General features: G+C 45.7%; 1 protein-coding gene across 4 annotated transcripts in view; it reads left to right on the top strand.

Annotated features, from left to right (window-relative positions):
- Positions 1-20,061, top strand: part of NHSL1 (NHS like 1) — a 125,516-nt gene that overhangs the window by 50,506 nt on the left and 54,949 nt on the right. For 3 of the 4 annotated variants that reach the window (XM_070496328.1, XM_044754400.2, XM_070496331.1), the window contains exon 2: positions 16,902-17,054. In XM_070496328.1, coding sequence (XP_070352429.1) covers positions 16,902-17,054 — 153 coding nt within the window. Of the gene's footprint in view, positions 1-13,999; positions 14,208-16,901; positions 17,055-20,061 lie in introns of those variants that run through there. The other variant, XM_070496330.1, reaches the window with a different exon arrangement.

The raw sequence follows: 20,061 nt of genomic DNA, 5'->3' as shown, positions 1-20,061 counted from the left end.
TAGGACTTGCATTCATGAGGTGAAACAGCCATTATCTCCGTGGAAATTTCTGGTTAGTGTTTGAAGCCAGTTCTTGAGGGAGGTGTATGCAGAGGGTTCTAGCTGTTCCATAGTTAACTGTGGGGCAAATGCTTTTCCATTCTCTGGCTCTGTCCCTCCCTCACGCATTCCATGAAGATGGGTGATGGTCCCCTTTCTTGGACCCGCCCATGAATGTCACTTGTTGTCACATTGTATCAAGTTGCAGAGCGCTGGATTGTTGGGCCCCGAGGTGCTGTGCAGAGTGAGCTGCGTGGTTTGGCACTGGCCCTCGAGGAGCTCACGAAAATAGCAGGGCGGGTGCCGTGTGTAGAACACACAAAGCATTAAGCCAAAGAATTTAGAAAACGTTTTAATCAACCTAAGAATGGATCATGATGCCAGAGCATGAGTGGAGTTTTTTAGGAAACCCTAAGTGCAGTTTATTAGGAAAGCAGGAAGAAAGTAAGTTCGTTGTGGAGAACGGAGGCAGCTTTGGGGAAACCCACCAGACAGGGCGGGCTGAGGGAGGCTGCTCCTTGATCAGGGCGGGAGTCTGAGACCCACCCCTCCCACCTCGTAGACCTGAGAACTTCGGGCTCCTCTGGAGCCGTCCTCTGCCCAAGACCTCGGTAACCATGGGCCGCTGGGACGTTTTGGGAAGCCCCACATGTCTTGGTTCTCTCTGAATGCAGCATTTACACTGCCATTCAGCACATCTAGTTTGGGTGCGTTCCTGTCGAATTGTACAGGAAGCTGTTTGTGGAGCTCGACAGCTGCAGAAAGAACAGCCTTTTGGGGGGGTAAACACAGTTTCAGCAAATGTGGAGTTGTTGGGACGGGCAGTTATGACAAGGAAGCCATGACAGGAGGAGTGCGGCCCCTGAGGGGCAGCGAGTGCACCCATGTCCAGGGGACATCCGGCTGGAGGGGCTCCCTGGACGCTCCGAGGCTGGTTTCGATGATGAACGTCACCTGTTGTCTGGAGTCTATGGCTGATCCCTCCATCCTGGGGGGACAGTTGGTGGGTATTTCTCCTCAGAAAACAGTTATACTAATTAAATTCCAGTCAGATTAAAACTGATTGTGAGAAACGTCAAGACGAGTCTGAAAGAGGGCACATATTTTAGGACGCCCTCGATGGCTGAATGTTTACCTAGGTGAATGTGGTTTGCTAACGAGAACCGATGTGGCAGCTTCATTTGGACTAGTTTTACCATATAATGGTTTGTATAGATTTCCACCCATGGGAAGAGGGTGTTTCAGATAAGTGATAAAATGGACCGAGCTGCCTTCTTTGAGAGGGTTTGGGAAAACCATTTGGTGTTGTAAGAACCCACCTGTTATATTTTCTCCCCAAATATCTTACTTTTCTACTGGTTCAGGAAAAACATTGCTTGCCTTTGTGTTCATTGTCAAATTCCTATAGTCAGTTATACCCGCCTTCACCTTTTTTCTTTAGTGAAAAAAAGCCAAAAAAGACCCCAGAAAAGAAAAAAAACCCACAATGAATCAAATTATGAAATATTTGCACCTGTCTGTACAATTCTAAGCTTCATATTTTTGGCTGAATGTTAAAAACGTCGTTAGGTGCCTGAAGAAGACTGTGATGCTAATATTTCCTAACATGATTTTATTTGCTAAGACGTGAAGAATTCATTATTATTTTTTCTGCTTTCTATTTGGAACGCCCGTGATGCTGATGGGAGGAGATAAGTGTATCATTTTTGTGGAGCTGGTGGCCAGCCATAACGTAGTGTTAGTGTCACTGTTTGGGTTGCCACTTAGTGCTTCTCGGATTCTGTGTGGGTCTAATGATGAGGGCTCTGCAGCCCGCATGCCTTCCCCTGTCCAGCTGTGCCTGGTGGCACTGCCCTAGGGGGGCGGGGGGCATGCCTTCAAGCACCGCAGCCGCATCTCTGTGCAGAAATCCACACGGTGAAGTCCTTGTTTAGAATATTAGTTACTAGAATTCAGAGATACTGAGTGTATGTCTCCAGACAATAATTGATGTTTTTATTCTTGTCTCTTGTTCTCACGTGTTATTTACTTATGAAAAATGCTCTCATCTTTTTGAGTTGAAAAGGAAAATCAGTGAAAGACTACTAAAAATTGAGTTTTACAGGAAGGTTTTATTCAAAAGCCTTTGCCTGACTTTAATGAAAGCTCCTTACTCTCTGGACTAATTTTTTTTTTTTAAGTTTGGGACCTGGGCTAACATCTGTCACCAATTTATTTTTTCTTCTTCTTCTCCCTAAAGACCCCCAGTACATAGTTGTATATTCTAGTTGTAGGTCCCTCTGGTTGTGCTGTGTGGGATGCCACCTCAGCATGGCCTGATGAGTGGTACCACGTCTGCCCCCAGGATCTGAACCAGCGAAACCCTGGGCCACTGAAGCAGAGCGCACAAACCCAACCGCTTGGCCATGGGCCGGCCCCTGGACTAATTCTAAACCCCATTTTGTGCCAGGCTGACCTTCCTCTGCTCCTGCTGCGGCACTTCCAGCATAATTACAAACCTTCATAGCATCATGCTTGATAAGAAGCTACAGTTTCTCTGTTTGAAGAATCCTGCTGCTGTTTGTTCAGTAGTTTAGGACAACGTAAATTTTTTTGAAAAAAACCATCACTAATGAGATAAATATTATCCTCACCCAGATCAGCCTTTACCGTTACTAGAAAACCAGACACAGCAGAGACATTTAACTTAAGTATTGCTGTCAGTTCGTCAGGGAACCAGCACAGTCTATCTTAATTTGCCTAATTATCATTTTACGTGTGAACCAGCTGGCCTCTTAACAGAAGCAGCTGATCACACCCACTTACTAATTGTAGCACTTCTCTTAGCCATGTGTGAAGCAATGTAAGCAATCCCAGGAGAGAAAGGAAAACTGAACAGTTCTTTGTTCCAGTGCTTACAAAATAATTGGGAAGAACTTAAGTAATGATAAATCTGATTTCCCTTTGGTCATTTAAAATTAAAGTATTTTTTGTATTCCTGGACAATGTAGTTTCGGAATCATCTCTCCACGTTAAAACACTCTCCTTTGGGTTCCTCGTTGTAAGATTTTCCCTTTGGGTTGTAACTGATGTGGACCTCTTTTTTCTTAGCTGTAGTTACTCAGTTACACGAAGCTGCCCCCTCACTGATTCAGAAACCTTCCTATAACCCAGGGGTGCTTCTCTAACTGGAGGTTGGTTGCAGACACTAGGTAGTTTATGAATATTCCCAAATCTGTCTAAACTAGGGCTCTGGAGGGGCGCAGAGATTGTAGCATCTGGTCTTTCTTTGGTGGAAGAGGACATTGTTTGCAGACTTGACCACTAACAGGAGTGTTTTAGGCCAGAGCCTTTTCTTCAAGCTCCTTGGTCAACAGACAGCAGGAGGATCAGTTTCCCTGCAAGGGTTCTGGTGAGTGGGCAGCGGCCCCCTGTGGATGGTGACTGTCTGCTTCATTTTCTCAGATCTCCCCAATCTTGACTAGGAAGGCTTCCTTGCTCTCAATTTTTTTCTAAGTAGAAAATTCTTCTCAAATATGGATTCCTTGTGGGTTTTGTAATACCACCAATCTAGCGGGTCCATAATATTGTCCAATTTAAAAGCTACAAGAGAGCCCAGGATTTAAGGCCCTTTGGCTAGTCACATGGCCGTTAAATTAGATCTCTAAGATCATCTCATTGTACTTTGGCTTCTCGTTCCACAAGCAGGTGCTTTTTTCTTCCCTGAAGATTTTAGAAGAAAGATTGCATTGATTCTTCTTTTCTTTTCAAATTTTAAGATTACTTTCCCTTTTTTTAAATAAAAGGATATAATTATGTTTAAAGGGCACAGAAAATATATTTTAATTCCCGAGTGATTGAAAATTATTCTCTTCTCTAAGATGTGCTGAACCCTTAACACACGTCCAGAAAATCTGTTTGATGACTGAACTGGGACAGTAGAGGGAGCTGCCTTTGCAGTTGAACTGACTGCAGCTCCGCTCTCGGGCAGTGTGTCTGCTGAAGCAGCCTCGGGCGCCCTCCATAGGCTGAGTGACCACGTCGGATGAGTCGGTACCACGTGGGTGGATGGACAGGCCTGTGCAGCATGTCGTGGAGAAGAACTGGTTCAAGTGTGAGAGGCTCACATTTGTGAAATTCTTCATTCTCTTTCCACAAGACAGACAGGCTTCACTTTTCAAGGAAGTTGTCCTTGAAGTCAAATGACATATATTTTTGAAATAGAGAGTTTCTAGAGCTTTGTGAAGGCATGCTTCTTAAGGGAGGTTAATATTTGAATTATCCCTTAAGAAATGAACAGGCCTGTCGGGGGGAGGTCAGGGGTCGAGCCTCCCAGGCTGAGGAGCAGCAGGTGCTGAGGAGCAGCAGGTGCTGAGGTGCAGAGATGGGTATGTGGAGCCGTGGAGCCCCGCCCTCTCTAGTGAAGGCCGAATACATGGACTGTCGAGAGCTGGGGCAGGAGATGAGCATTTGCTTGCTGCTGGCCACTCTGTGGTCCACCGCGGGTCACTTATGCTGTAAAATAACAGAGTAGGCTGGACGCGGCTCAGACTCTTCAGCTGTAGCTCCCGCGGGGCCGATGAAAGTGCCCCTTTCCATTTGCCTGTGCCAGGCCCCTGGGCACTGTTATTCCAACCTGATGGTCCATTCCCTCCACAAAGCTCTCCCCCGCCAACGCCACCCCGTGTCCAGGTCTGCATTGTCCCCTCCTGCCTCTGGGCGACAGGGCTCCCCTCTGTCCTGCAGGCGGGGTGGGCTTGGAATGCGGGTCAACGGGGCCCCTTCTGTGTTTTGGGCATTTGACTGGGGTTTCTTTTTTTGTGCCATGTTCTCTGTCTGCCTCGCCTTTCATTTGGCGCATGAACATTGTGGCTTCACTAAGCTAGTCACAGGGAGAGCAGACGTTGTGAAGTTGAAATTGACCAAGCAGATGGTAGCAATGGTTTTAGATTAAATTATTAACTAGATCTGCAGCAGAAGCCTTTAGCTTCAACATGTGCAGAGTAAAGGGTGTTTCTTCACATCAGAATTAGCTGGCAAAGTGGATGCCAGATCAAGTTCCTTCTAAAGAATTGACACACTGTCATCTCCTAAGATTCCCCTTTGCAGTTCCAGCCCCTTCCTCCCAGATACTGAAGGAGAGATTTCCATTTGTCTTGTTTTCAATATGCCGTATGATTCATCATTAAAAATTAATTCAGAAGCATAAGAACGAAAAGATCATTGTACCAATGGAGTTCTCAAATAGTGATTTTTAATGTACTTTGTGTGAAATAACATGATTCATGGGACAGTTGAAGTAATTCTTCATGAGCATCTGTCATCAGACACATTTCCATTCTGTGGACAATATCTCTACGTTACTTTTTAAACGTGTGTGTGTGTGTTAACCTCATTATGCAACTGTAAAAATCATAAGAATAAGACGACACCCGGTATGTATTCAGATTTCTCCACCTGTCTAAAAAAGGCTTTTCCTTATGCTGTTTTCTCCAAAACTTGTATCCTATCCAGGATCTTACATCTGGCTGTGATGTTCCTTAAATCTCTTACTCTGGCACATTTCCTTATTGTTGTTATTGTTTAATGACTCATTGGAGGTGCTGGACCAGCACAACGTCCACTTATATTTGATCGTTTTTGCTTTTTCCTCTAACTCCAGTTCCCTGTAAACTGGAAAAATTTAACTTGTCAGAAATGTTTACCTTGAATTTTGCGTGGGTGGCATTCATGCACATCAAGGGCACGGTGTACTGTCCCATCAGAGGCCATGCAGTCAGGGTGGTGGCCCTTGTGCTATGTGTTGGCTTCACTAGTCATTTTATAGGGCAGCTCGTCAGTGATGGCCTGTGACACTAGCAAATGAATCACAGAAAAGTAGATGTTTTAAAGTGTGTGGGATCTTAAACTGGAGAAGATTGATTCTTCAGTCACAAGTGACCAGCTCCTCTTTTGGTTTGTTCCTAATCAATTAAATGCCAAATAGCAAGAACTATAGTCAATTCAATTTGTCTTGAATAATATAAAGTATATTTTTTCATCTGTTGTGGCAGATACCTAAGGCTATTTTTTAACATCAGATGTTACAATTATATTAACAAATGACTTTTATTGTAGACTTTTAGAAAATCTCTTAATTGCAAAATTTTTTCTCTGAAATTCAACTTTATCTGGGCATCTTGTATTTTATCTGGCAGCACTGTTTTTAAAATTCTCTCTTATTTACTCATTTATTGATTGTATGCATTCATCTGTCTGTATTGTTAATTTGCTTTTGCAGCTTCAATATGACTGTTATTTTGATAGATAAGAATTATAGACTGTATATAATCACTCTCAATCTGAAAGTGTTGATAAAAACATGAAACATAATTCTTACCTCTAAAAGTTAACGTTATGGGAAAACTTTGTTCCTTAATAAGCAGAGGATAGACCTAAGTTTATCTATTACTAAAGCAGTATTATTAGTGGTTATTAAGTAGACTGTGTTGCTAGTTAAGTTTTGGAAATCTCTTATGACTGCGTTTTGTCGTATGGGCCAGGGGCTTCTGTTGGGTCCCTGCTGCTCTGATCCTTTCCAGTGAGTCCAAAAAGCACAAGAATCAATGGGTGTGTCTGTGGATTGAAAAACTGTGTTTTGTGTGTTTCAACCATGCATAAAATAAACACCTAAACTAGCTTAGTTGTGTACAGTCTTCCCTTTCAGATGTTAAGCTTGATTTTTAAAAATGGCCTAAACAAATCAATAGTCAGTAAAAGCACTGTTTATAGATAAGCTTGGGCTGAGAAATTTTTTGAAGAGTTAAATTCCTTTGAGAAGTGCTTAAAATGGCCACTTATTACACAGCTCTGACCAGAACTCCATTGTGTCTGATTTTTCTTTCCTTTCCCTCCCTTTCCAACTTAGAAGACATCAGTGATCTTTCTTAAGTATACGTTCCATTTTCAATTGATCAAGGATTTGAATTTCGTGTAGTTGATGTGTATATATGTATATGTGTATATATGTCATGTGACATAATTTTGCCTTGTTTCTGCCTCTAACGCCTGTGTACAGGATTTCAAAATGTCCCTTTTTAGTAAATAGTTTAACAAAGTTTGTGAAAGTTTTTGCTTTCAAAATGAAGACTTGAATGCGCTGAGTGCATTTACTGCCCCTGGAGGCTGAGGCCTGGTCTGTGAGTCCTGGCTGCCTTAAACAGCTCAACTCTTAAGAAGCTTTTAGGTCTAAACATATAATCTTTGGTCCTTAATAAAAATAAAACGTATATTTTAAGGTTGTTCTGAAGATGAAAGCATGTGTGGTAATGGAGTTGTTTATTAAGCGGCTAGGGCTTCATTTTCTTTACTTTTCTACCTTACGTATGTAGTAGTTCCTGAAACATACTACAGGCTGTGAACTAGGGGCCGAGATAACCCAGGGAGTTGTAGAGGTCACCTCGGTGGGAAGGGGCTCCGACCCCCTCTGCCTCGGCCATGGCGGCCCCATCCCCGGTTCCCCACCTGCCTTTGTTCAAGCCCGGCCTTCAAAGGCACTGGGATCTCTAACATGCAACTCTGGCCACACAGCTTTCCCTCTGACACTCCCACCAACTAAATTCACCCCTGTGGCGAGCATGGCCCCCAGGGCCTGCCTGTGTCTCCACCTCCTTGGCCGCCTTCCCCCCCAGAGACCGCACAAGCTCTTACGGAGGCGGCTGCACACCCCTGTTGTCCGTGGCTGCCTCCCCACTCTCCACCCCCCCCCCCCCCCCCCCCGAGGCCCCTCCTCTGCACTCACATCCGGTTGCTTCTGATGAGGGCGGGCCCTTTGTCATCTCGCCTGTTAACATTAACGTCACATCTTACCTCTGCCCCTGACTTACTCATGCTTTTATTGTTTTTATCTCCTTGGGTGTGTCATCCCGCTGGACTGTGACCTTCCGAAGGTCAGTGGCCAGGTCTGATTGACTTTTGACCTGGGTGGCTAACACAAGGCAGCTAAGCACTTGAGGTAGAACTGCCAAGTGGTTGAACAAAATGCGCAGTTACAGTGGAAACTTTCAGAATGTGTATGACTTTGCAAAACATTCCTGTGTCTCTTCGTTAGTATGTTATGTACGTACTCCTGGGAACTAATCCAATAATGTAGAAATAATCATGATTCCTAGAAGAAAAATTTTAAATCTTACTTAGAAGTAAGATTCATTTCAGTGAAAGATTAAGCAGAAATGTTGGAACTTTGTGAATAAGGATGCAAATATTTGTACGATAGTAGTAGTAGTAGAATTTCAAAATCCTGGACCAGAGGATAAGCCACTGGGATTGTTGAAGTGATGTCACAGCATATTTCTCTTTGTAATATCTGACAGTGTTTTTAGAGACCAGTGAATATAATTATTAAGTATTTGACTCTGTGTCCTAATAAGGGCTTCTGTGTGATACGTGAACTTGAATGTGCTAACTGAAGAATTCTTCTCAGGCCTTTATGTGCTCACGAGGGAGGGGTCTGGACCCTGAGTCTCACCTGGCTCTGACGAGCATGAGCTTCCAGAGCTCAGCTTTCTTGTTTTCAACTGGAGATGAAATTTACCTGTCTGATTCACTGAAAAATCAACTATGGGCCCAGCAGAAATGGGAGATTCTTGATAAGCAGCTGGGTTTGGGGGAGCAGGATGGCTGAAGCTGGACGTTCCGCTCGAGGGAATGTGAGATTTGAGTGGAGGTTAGTGGTATGGAGCTGGAAGACAGAGGAGTGGACGGCGAGCAAGAGGGGGCAGGCCCAGCAGATGCCTGCACAGAACCTTAAGGCATGGGTCGCTTGGCGAACCATCTGGTTGTCCGCAGCTACGCGGCCTGCTATTGCGCACAGCCTGAGAGCAGTGTAGACAGCAGATGAGAGCGGTGCAGCAGCGTTCCCTCCCAGCTTTGTTACCAGACACTGAAATTGGAGTTTCATATCGTTTTCGCAAGTCAGGAAATCTTCTTTTAATTTTTTTCATCCCTTTAGAAAGGGGCCAGGAAGGGCCGTAATTTGCTGACTCTGCCCTTACACCAGCAAAATCATGAAGGTTTCTGGGGGAAAATAAGTCAATAGCATAGGATGGAAGTTGAAGGACCAGCTCTTTGAAGGTCATTGTGATGCGGGGTCGGTGAGCCGAGGAGTCGAAAGAAAGATTTCTTGGACTCTCAAGATCTGGCAGTAGTGCTCTTTTATTTAGAAAATAGTATGGAATAGCATGGGGACAGGGCCCATGGGCAGTCAGAGCTTCTGCTGCCACCACTTCTGCTGCCCCCGCTGGCATGGGGACAGGGCCCATGGGCAGGCAGAGCTCCTGCTGCTGCCCCGAGTTGAGGGTTAGGGCTAATTTTATAAGGCATGGGTATGTGAGTCATTTCTTTACAAGATAAAGGAAAAAACATGAAAAAAAAGTTAAAATGGTACCAGTGCAGGTGGGGTCTGGTCATTGGGTGATCCCATGACTTTTAGACAAGAATCAAATCGGATTAAGTAAAGGTTAGAAGGGTTAAAAGCCACCACCCTAAATCAGTTACATGAGATTGCCAGACAGCAACCAACTTAAGTTCTTGCCTCTGGCATTAAGAGTTTCTAGAGATAAGGCCATCCCCTTTCTTCCTGGCACAGAGAGGGAGGCATCTTTACAGATAGAGCTTTCCCTTAGAAATGTAAAGCTTTTCCAACAAAGGGACAAGCAAGCAAATTCCACTCCTTGGAGCCTGCTTCTCATCTGTAGTTTTAAAAGTAACCAGCCTAAAAGTCCTCATCATAAACCGTTTTAAAATTAAGCAGCCTAAAAATCCTCATCAATTGCAGGTTTGTCAGGATGCAGAGAAGGAGCTGTCAGATGTGGGAGAGGACCAGGGGCTGCAGGGTTGACCAGGAGGAGCTTATGGGCCGGGTTGTCAGGAGCATGTGATTAAAAAGGTACGTTGAGGAGGAGAGAGATCACTGGTGCTGGGCAGGAGTTCACTGCAACCACTGAGGACTCTTTAAAAACTATTAGAGGGAGACTTCAAGGCCGTAGAAAAGTAATAGGAGCGTGAAAGCTGGAAGTGGTAGGTTAGCGCGTCAGCTGAGCCCAGGAGAGAGACAGCTGTGGGCTGCTCCCTTCTGAGACAGCACGGCTCTGCGTGGCACTCACAACTGCCTGATCTTCCATGATGTTTCTTCGTCGACCTGACACTATGCTCACCACATGCCAGGTGCTGCTCTGAGTGCTTTGCCAGTGATAACCACCACTGCTCTTGATAACCTTGTGTAGGGGAGGAAGACATTTCCTTTTCCCAAATGTGGGTTCATCTGGCCGGAGAACGAATTAAATCCACATGAGACAGAATAGCAAGAGAAAATTAAACAAAGCTTTATGAGGAACCATGGCCCAGGGCCTTTCTTCCCGAGGGAAGAAAGGGCACCCAAGAAGTGGGGTGCACATAGTGGTTATATACCCCCAAACAGGGTGTTTCACATGTGATTGAAATGTCCCTCCCACAATAGTCACAAGATTGCCCTGTCGGCACAGCACTTGATGGACACAGCAGGTAGTGGTCTGCTATCTCGGTGGGCGTAGCAGGAGGCAAGTCTATCGTCCGGAGCTGGGTGGTCACAGGTGAGCGCAGCAATCAGTTCCTAGCCTAAGGAAAGATGCTTAATCCTTAAGAAATGCCAAAGTTGGGAGGGGGAGGGAAGTCAGTTACAGGAGGTTACCAGAGAAGCACAATAAAATGCAGATTTAAGTCCTTGCCTTTGGTATTGATTAAGAGTTTTTAGAGAGAAGGTCAACTCCTTTCTTCTTCCTGGTACAGAGAGGGAGGCACCTTTACAGATAGAGATTTAACCTTACAAATGTAAATGTGTCCTAACAAACGGCAAGTTCCATTCCTCAGAGCCTCCTTCCCTGTCCCAGTTTATCAAAAGCAATCAGCCTCAAATAATCCTGATGCCAAAGAGACATATCTTGGGGTGGCCAATTCCAGGTCCCCACACTTGCGACAGAGATCCTGTCATTCCGCCATTGCACAGGTGGGGAAGCCATGGTGTGGAGACGCCTCGCTAGTAAGTGGCCTGGAGGGGACGGCTCCAGAGCTGGCTCTTCACTCCCATGCTGTGCCATTGAGTTTCCCTTGTCTGGGATATGCTGTGTTAGAACTTTCTTTTTTAACTGCTGCTACTTTTTATTTTTGAGGAAGATTAGCCTTGAGCTAACATCTGCTGCCAGTCTTCCTCTTTTTGCTGAGGAAGGCTGGCCCTGAGCTAACATCCGTGCCCATCTTCCTCTACTTTATATGTGGGATGCCTGCTATAGCATGGCTTGCCAAGCAGTGCCATGTCCACACCTGCAATCTGAACCAGCCAACCCTGGGCCACCAAAGTGGAACATGGGAACTTAACTGCTGCGCCACCTGGCTAGCTTCAATTAACTGCTGCTACTTTTATGGCTAAAGTTGGAATAGGAAGGACCATGGATTTATATATTTTCTGTATAAATTGAGCAATTAGGAAATACTTCCATAAAAACATGGCTCTTTGGGGGCTGGCCCGGTGGTGTAGTGGTTAAGTTCGTGCTCTCCACTTCAGCAGCCTGGGGTTCGTGGGTTCGGATCCTGGGCATGGACCTACTCCACTCATCAGCCATGCTGTGGTGGCATCCCACATACAAAATAGAGGAAGATGGGCACAGATTTTAGCTCAGGGACAATCTTGCTCACCAAAAAAAAAAAAAGAAGAAAAAGACTCTTCGGTAAACTGATATTGAGGCAATAATAAGCTCTTTCAAAACAGAACTTAATGTGTAACACAATACATGCGATAATTTATTTTGTTGTTACCTGAAGATCTGGACTTTAGCAGTTGAGGCAGCATGGAGTAATGCGTGGGGGCTGAGGCACCCGGCTTGCTGGGATGGAAGCCTGTTTCTGTCCCAGGACTCACAAGTGACTGGTGTGTGCCCAGGTGGTGGCGTCATCTTTACACAACTGGCCGCTGAATTCAGACTTGACACGAGCAAGATGGAAATTGCTGCCTGTGCGCCCCTTGCTGTGGCTCGTTTCCTAAGGGGGAGCACTCCTCTGACCCACGCCCTGGGGGTTGGAAAGTCTCACCACCCACGAGTGTGTGTTTCTCTTAAGTGAGAGCGGAGGGGCTCACCTCCAGATCATACTCTCTAGCGTCACCTCCTCAGGTTTGGCTCAGGCCTTGCCTCTTCTGCGAGGTCCACCCTGACTCCGGTTAGTGCTGCAGCCGGACCCCCACGCCAGGCCCTCGCCCTGTTGGACGGCCTTTGTCCGTTGCACTGACCGCCATCTGATACACCACACAGTCGTCGTTTATGGTTAGGCGGCGTGAGCCCTGGCGGGGAGGCCTCGCCCACGTGCCTGGGGGTGGCCTTGCGTGTGCTCACTGTTCACCTCGGATGCTGCCATTGAGCATGTGAAAAGCCTGTGCTGTTTGCAGGTGTGAGTCTGCGGGGTGCGGTTTCCCGCGCAGCCTGGGCGGTGAGCAGGCTCCTGTCCCGAAGGCCCCACCTGGCCGTAAGGCTGAGATGGGGGAGGTGGCTCGAGGTCGGCCCGGTTGCTCTCGATCATAAACCCATTCTGAAGGGGAACTTTGCTCAGTACTTGAGCAGCTTTATGACTTGACTTCGGCTCCGTCGCTTCTCTGCCGTCTGCCCGTGCAGTTACTTTAACCAAAGCTGTGTATAAGGTGAAAAACCCACATGGGAAATCTGTGGGAATGTGATAATGTGTGTGCTTTAGTTTGCTGTTTGTTTGCTTTGTTTTTGTTCTTCAAAAATAAGATTAAGGGGGGAAAGATTTGTGGAGGAATCGTCCAAAGCTTCCCCAGAGCCCCTGGTATGAACTTTATTCTTTGACCAAGAGCTTTTGTTATAAACTAACTGTTTCAATTAGTGCATTATTGCATTTTCCATCAGTCTGGCCCAAAGCTGTGAGGCAAGAGGCTGTGGGACGTGTTTCGGCACTTTCGCCGTGACGTGGAAGCAGGGAGAGAGAAGGGCTTCCCGTGCTCTGTGCCTTCATAACATTTCCTGATCAGCGTTCTCTTCCGTACTGTTCCTGTCCACTTACCCCGGCATATATTTTTCTAGTGCCTGCTGCGTATTTACTATTATTTCTGATTCTTCCCTCTCTGTTCTCTGAGGTTAATTGCCAATGGACAATTAATGGACAGCACAGTGTGTTCAAGTTAATGAGAAACCCAAAGGGTGTTTCTTTGAAGTTACTCTTCTCCCTCACAGGGAGGGGCTCATGAAATTGTTTTAAACTAGGCACTTCGATGATAATTGAATTTCAAATGCAGATTAAAGTGGTGAGGGTACTTTATCTAATTTCTTCTTTGGAGTGGAGAAGTTGGTTCTTTTTTTTTTTCACTTTGCAACAATTACAATGTTGATTCTCAGTCATTGGCAAATAAAGAGCTGGGTGAGAAGACTGGGTGGACTGATTTGCACGAAAATGCACCCGATGCATCTGCGGCTCCATGGAGACTCTGCTGCTTGTGAATGCTCCTTTGGTGTGGGAGGCAGACCCTGGGGGCGTGGTCGGGAAACAATAGTTTGGCACTTTTCCCCCCAGATCAGTTCAAATGCCTGAATTAACTGAGAGTCAGGGAATCAACATGGACTTGCTCTAAGACTTGTTGGCTCTATGAAAAGTCTGATGTTCATAGTGGCCCAGTGAAAATGGGGAACACATTTGCTTCACCTTGACTTTCGGAGAGGAAAATCTGTACTATTTTTTGAACTCCAGAGAGGAGAAACTTCTGATATGTTGGAGAGAGAAGTGGACACATGAGCCCAGAGGCAGAGAGGGTGGCGTGCTCGCCTGCAAGCGGGGACTGCTCTTAGCTTCTCTCTCTGCACCCGTCACTGGTGGCGCTCAGCCTCAAAGATTAGGTTTTACTGGGAGATTCTCAGGTTCAAGGTCTGCTAATGGTTTGTAACTGCCTGACAATAAGCCCAGCCCCAGAGTTACATCAGACCAGACAGATGTCTGAGGACTCGAGACGGAGCCAGAAAGTTAGCTCTGGAGCAGACAGCTGCAGCTTGGCACCTGCCTGCTGGACTGAGCTTTCAGTGTGATTTGAATTTCTCAGTCCTATGTAGGCATCCTGGAGATGGTGATCTTCACTAATGCAAAGATCAAGTCTTTAATTAAACTTTTTAAGAAGAAAAGTAAGTAGTTTCTCTTCTCCCCACTTGTGTGTATGTGTGTGTATATGTACTCCTTCTGGAATTAGTGTGTGAAACAGTGTAATGAGAACAAGGTAACTCCATTCCCTACCAAGTCCTTCAAATACCTTCGACTTTTGTAACTCTAGGGCAGAATCATGTGATCTTAGCACGTCTTACTTATTTACGGTTGGGATTTTAGGCAAATTCACTTCTTCTGTGCTTCTCAAAAGAAGCCCTTTGAAGAAGAGGAAAAAGCCTTGTGATTTTGTCCACCTTGATGTGGTTTTGATTCTTTGGCTCCGTGTGCTAGGAGCCACTGTGTGGTCCATGACATATTTTTGGTGGGGACGATCCTCTGAAGCTCTGTTAGGTATTTTAGAGCTGTGTCTAGACTGATCCGTCACTGTCATAAAGAACACAGCGTTTGTGGTGTGACTTCACTGCCTATTTACCTGTGGCTTAAACTTCTCTGATCCAGTGCTTCTTCACTCCCTGGAAAGTATAATTTTTACAATATGTGGTTTTGTTTTTACATGGTTGTTGGTTGGGTTTAGTTCTATTTCTGGAGCAGTGATTCGAACTGGGTAAGTGTGGATGCAGCGCTGGTGAGGGCAACTTTGGAGTAGGCAACAAAGAACGGCGTGCCGGCTCGTGGCCCGTGGCTGCCTGGTTCGCAGCTGCTGTGGGTGGACTGATTAAAGTCTGCGGGACAGGAGTCAGATACAGTGGGGAGACACTGCACTTTCACAGAGCCAGTGGGTAGCTGTGCAGTGGGGCCGACGGTGCCGTTACGCAGACGCAAACTCCATTATTGGGATTTGATTCATAACTGGCAAATAGGAAGAGTTTGAATTTTCAATATTTTCTAACTATGAAGTACAGCGATTCAATCTTTCAAATAAGCGGATGTCAGCACAAAACATCGTAGCAATTTCTGGGTACTCTTTGAGGGACATGGTGAGTTCCGCACTGTGCCGGATTCTCAGACACGGAAGTAAGAGCCGAGTCAGATTTTTGTGGATTCACGTATGAAGACTGATAGTCACACGCGCCACGCAGAACGTCTGTTCAACGAGAGAGTGTGTGAAATGCTGGGTGCCCGCTTTACATGCTACTTTTGTCAGACCATAAAAGCAGGAAGCACACAGGACATTTCTGTGTTTAACTCAATGTCTAGTTCTCCATGTTTATTTTCCCATTTAGCAATTCATGGAGAAGGTGGGGTCGTCTAAGAGATGAATTACTTGGAGGTGAGGATTGTAGGATTTAGTGGCTGCAGATAAAATGGCACGTGAGCTGAGCGCTGATCTGTGGCTTGGGTTCCCATGGCGCTGGGAAAGGCCACGTTTCCTTCAGTGGTGGTTGTGAAGTCGGGCAGAAATCTAAAGTTAGAGCAATTTCACTGCCCCACAACAGCCATTCTTCACGTGAGTGATTTCGCGAGCTGAGACTTTGCCTGTGTTCGTTCATTTGATCTTTATAAGAAGTAGCTCTGATAGCTGTGCTGTGGGGCTCACTGAGTTAATTTTAAATGTGTTCAAATGGGTTCAATAGTTCATTGTGCCTGTTCACTTTACTTTGGGAATCTACTCTATGGTCTGGTTTCCGGGGGCCTTGTTATGTTGTAAAGATGGGTGTGCCCAGGGCGCCCTCCCGCAGAGGCTGGGCTTAGGGAAGACTCGCCCCTGACTCGCCCGGTGGCGTCAGACCTGTTCCACCAGCAGACCCTCAGCACAGGGTCTCTCTCCTCTGCTTCTGTAGTCTCTCCCACACTCGCTCACAGCGGCGGATCTATAGAAAGTGTTAAAAAATGTTGTTGATGAATTTGTTGCTGTCAGCTTCATCTGGTGTCCCGTCTTAGGTTGTGTTGTCAGGAAAAATGGAACAGAATAATAAATAAATAACTGAAATAGGGGGACGAAGGAAGATTATTATTATGACTGTCTAACATCATCTGGTGTTCTCATCTCCTTTGGTTGGCAAAATTCAATTCAATTGGGCTGTGTTGGAGAAAGTCAAGTGTATTGAATTTTCTTTTTTAGCACTTTCGTATAAAAGCCTTCCATGAAAGCAAGAAATACAGAGAAAATTTTGTACACAAATTGATTTCCATTTCTTAGATATGTCATTTAAGTGTATTACATTGAATGTTTATGCTTAATTTTTTTTATTGTGTTCATAATAGTTTACATCATTGTGAAATTTCAGTTGTACTTAATTTTTTAAAAATCTAACTGAGTTTATAAAAGTGATGTTCTGAAATAGGGCTTTAAAGGTGAAGCTTTGGTCTCGACCTCTCGGTGGGAGATTTGTTTCTGTCTTGACAGTCTAACGTTTATGGATGCAGCGGCCTTGTCTGGTTGCCTAATGTTTGTCGTGGTGGTGAAGCAAAGTAGGGCTGGAGGCCTCTGTCAGTGTCACGAGTCATTTCTAACGCTGGAGTCGAGGAATGGCCTAAAATTTGGGAAGCAATTAACTGAAGAGACAATTCTGCCGAGACATTGTGGGGGATGATGGACAGTTTCCTTTAGAGAAAAACCACATGGGGAGGACCCCTGGAGTCTAAGATTAAATCTCCTTCAGAACTTGCTCGTTTCCCCCGGAGGTGGTGGCACCAAGCACCCCTCAGTGTAATCCATGTGGAGCCAGTGAAGTTCAACCTGACACCTGGATTTGCTCCCTCTCTTTCTGCAGCGGTTTCCAACCTAGACGAGGAGAGCAGATGGACAGTCCACTACACTGCTCCCTGGCACCAGCAGGAGAACGTGTTCCTGCCCAGCACGAGACCCCCCTGTGTGGAGGACCTGCACCGCCAGGCCAAGCTCAACCTCAAGTCAGTGCTGAGGGGTAAGAGCGCGTCCTGCAAGCTGGTTGTTCCTGGTCACTGGCTGTTAGAGTTGATTGCTACTTGTGAAAGAAGGTGTACTTGTAATGAATGTATAGGACGCTGTTTCCTTATAAGATGCCATGCATGCTCACGTCCCGATACACGCCCAGTGTGTTCTGGCCTCTGTAGAAACCTGCCTGTTCACAGAAGGGCAGCTCTGTTCTCTGGGAGCCCCTCTCAGCGCCTCGAGCGTGTTTGAACCTCCAGTGCCGACTTAGTCCTAATGAGCCCCTGCTGACATGGGGATTCTGCCTCTGCCTTTTTTAAGCCATTGTATGTATTCAAAGCAAATTTGTTAAAGCTAATGCTTTCTAACGGGTTTTTCTCGTTGGTTCAAGTTGGGTGGAAAGGGGGCTGCATGTGGACTTTGAAGGATGCATGTGGTTTGACTCATCGGAACATGGGCAGTACCCACCTGGGCTCCCGTGAGGGAAGGTCTGTCACCGACGGCAGTGCCCTGTGGTCAGCAGGAAATACAGAATATCTAGTGTAAAGTTCTTATTTCACTGCAACTTATTGTCGATGTTGAGAAGTGTCCATGTGTGGCGAGGAGGGCTTCCTAAAAGTGATGAAGAGGGAGGAAGTTCTTTAAAGGAGGGAATGACTTTAAGATTCAGAGACTTTTTCTTGAAACAGCAAACCAATGTTCTTACTCTACCAGAGCTGTTCTACCAGTTTCCTCCTACCGTGCAGTATTTGGGACATAATTTTGCTAAAAAAGTACTTGTTTTTTATCTGGAATTTTATTTAACTGGGTGTCCTGTATCTTATCTAGTTGTAAAAGCCTTAAATCTGGAAGAAGTCTGTCGTGAGGAGCCCTCTAAGCTTTATGATAGTTTTATTGTCTGTCAGTCGTTTATTTGGTGATCACTCACTGCTGTGCCATTAGCATGGCAACCACGACCCCAGCTAATGTCTAACAAGCACTTGCCATCTGCCACGTGCAGGGCTGAGCCCATTGCCCGTGTTATCTCATTGCTCCTCACAGCAATCCTGCTGCTCGCTATTGCTGTGCCGTTTTACAGATGGCGAAATGGAGGCACAGAGACTAGGAACTTGCCTGAGATCTCCAGGCAGCGAGCGGCAGAACCAGGATTCACATGGATGTCTGGGCTGTGGCTCTCGGAGCCACTGCACAGCTCTGCCTCTCACAGCCGTTTGCTGGAAGTGTGGCTCTGGTGGAAGTGCAGAACACAAAGGCAGGGGCTTGGGCCTACAGGAGTTTATCCTTGTGTCTGTCGTGCAGACTGCCATGCGAAAAACAGTCCAGAGACGTGCCAGAAGTTACTGCATGGGAAATAGAGCAGACCCTTTCTTCTTAGAGGAAGAAGGAAAGCTATCGATAGACCACGACAGATCTGGTGTTCTGGAGAGAACTGTACCAACAACTTAGATAGGAGCCCTGTTCTTTTACTTCAGTCTTTACTCCCCTTAGGTAATCTTATGTGTGTCTTACAGCATCTTGTGTCTTACAGTCTCGGCCTTGGCCCTTCAGAAATGAGGACGCTCTTGGGTCCCCTTTTTCATTCAGCCTGAGTAATCGCTCTGTTTTGTGACTTCAGCTTAACTGAGAAGAGTCACGTTAGTTGGGCTCTTTTGTCTGGCCTTGGAGTTGTGCTTTGACCTCTGTTGCCCCAGGATGAACCTAAATCCGACCAAAATTTCTCCCAGATCTCGTCAGTGCCTAGAGATTTATCTTCAGTAAGTTTTGACAAGGAGCCTCTTATGTAGAGCTCACTGTCCTCCACCAAATAACTAATAAGAGCATTAAATGGCGTGGTTCCCAGAACAAACCCCCGAGGCAGGGCCATTGTTAGCATTCTCTCTGAGCTCTGAGCCACTCAGCGTGGTCTGGCTCGTAGAGAACCTCCTGGAAGGTATGTGCGACTTTGAATGCTCAGGTCCAGCCTTTTCTGTCACTCTCCAGGAAACTGTGCTTCACTGCCTCGTTCTTGTGTTTTCAAGGACCAGATCAGAGCTTCTCTTTTCTTTAGAAAACTGAACATCTGTATATAGATCTTTCTGATTTTATTTTCTTCTTGACTCTTCGGTAGATCCATAAGAAATATCATCACCACTGGTTTTGCCTACACTTGAATTTTATTTTGAAAAAGTAAATGCTTCAGTAATTGTTTTGATGCCCTAAAATGGCTCATCAAAGGGATTTACTATTAATAAAATGAATAACTTTGGAAAATTCTTGGAGCTCAATTTTGCCTAGATTTAATTACTCCTTAAGAGATTTTAGACAGCAATAACTTTAAGAACAGCAGATGAGAAAGATGAAATGAGAATGAGCGTCTGAGTTCTTTGGTTCTCCATTTATTTGCTTTTAATCACATGTGCAGAACTTCACGTCCCGCTTCGCCCACACCACGTCAGCCGCCTGAGATAAACACAGTGTGCAGCAGAGCCTTTATTGCCTCATTATCGGCGAAGATTACAAAGAAAAGCTTCGGTCCCTGAATACGTGGCCCTGTTGAGGTTATTATGTTATAAAAGGCCATCAGTCTAACTTAGTTTGACCTCAACATTCTTTGCTTAAAAATATAGAAAAGTGGCTAACTGTTCACAGTGAGTGATCTGCTCTGCCCCTTCTCCTCTTGCTGTGACCTTGTCCACAGTCGTGAGGGGGGAGGACTGACCCTTAGTGTGAGACAGGTTGCTGCTTCTTCAGAGTCATCCAGTGCTCATGGTGTGAATGGTTCTGTCAGTCTTTCTTGGGAGCTCAGCTCCCCTCTCAACGATTGTAAAATATGGAAGGAGATGACGCAGTGATACTAGTAAGTACATAACTAGGTGCTGGAGACATTTGCTGATTAAAGTCGTGCAGAAATGCTTAGTGGTCATGAGAGTGATTGAGGAAGGCACGGACTTACTGAAAAGTGTTTTTGTGAAAAAGCTAGGTTTGAGTCAGTACATAAAGGCAGATAATAGACACAATTAATAGGTATCTGAGCATCGGTT

This window comes from Equus asinus, chromosome 24 (genome assembly GCF_041296235.1).
Source record: "Equus asinus isolate D_3611 breed Donkey chromosome 24, EquAss-T2T_v2, whole genome shotgun sequence".
Lineage (NCBI taxonomy): Eukaryota > Metazoa > Chordata > Mammalia > Perissodactyla > Equidae > Equus > Equus asinus.
This window is presented reverse-complemented; position numbering and strand designations above follow the sequence as displayed.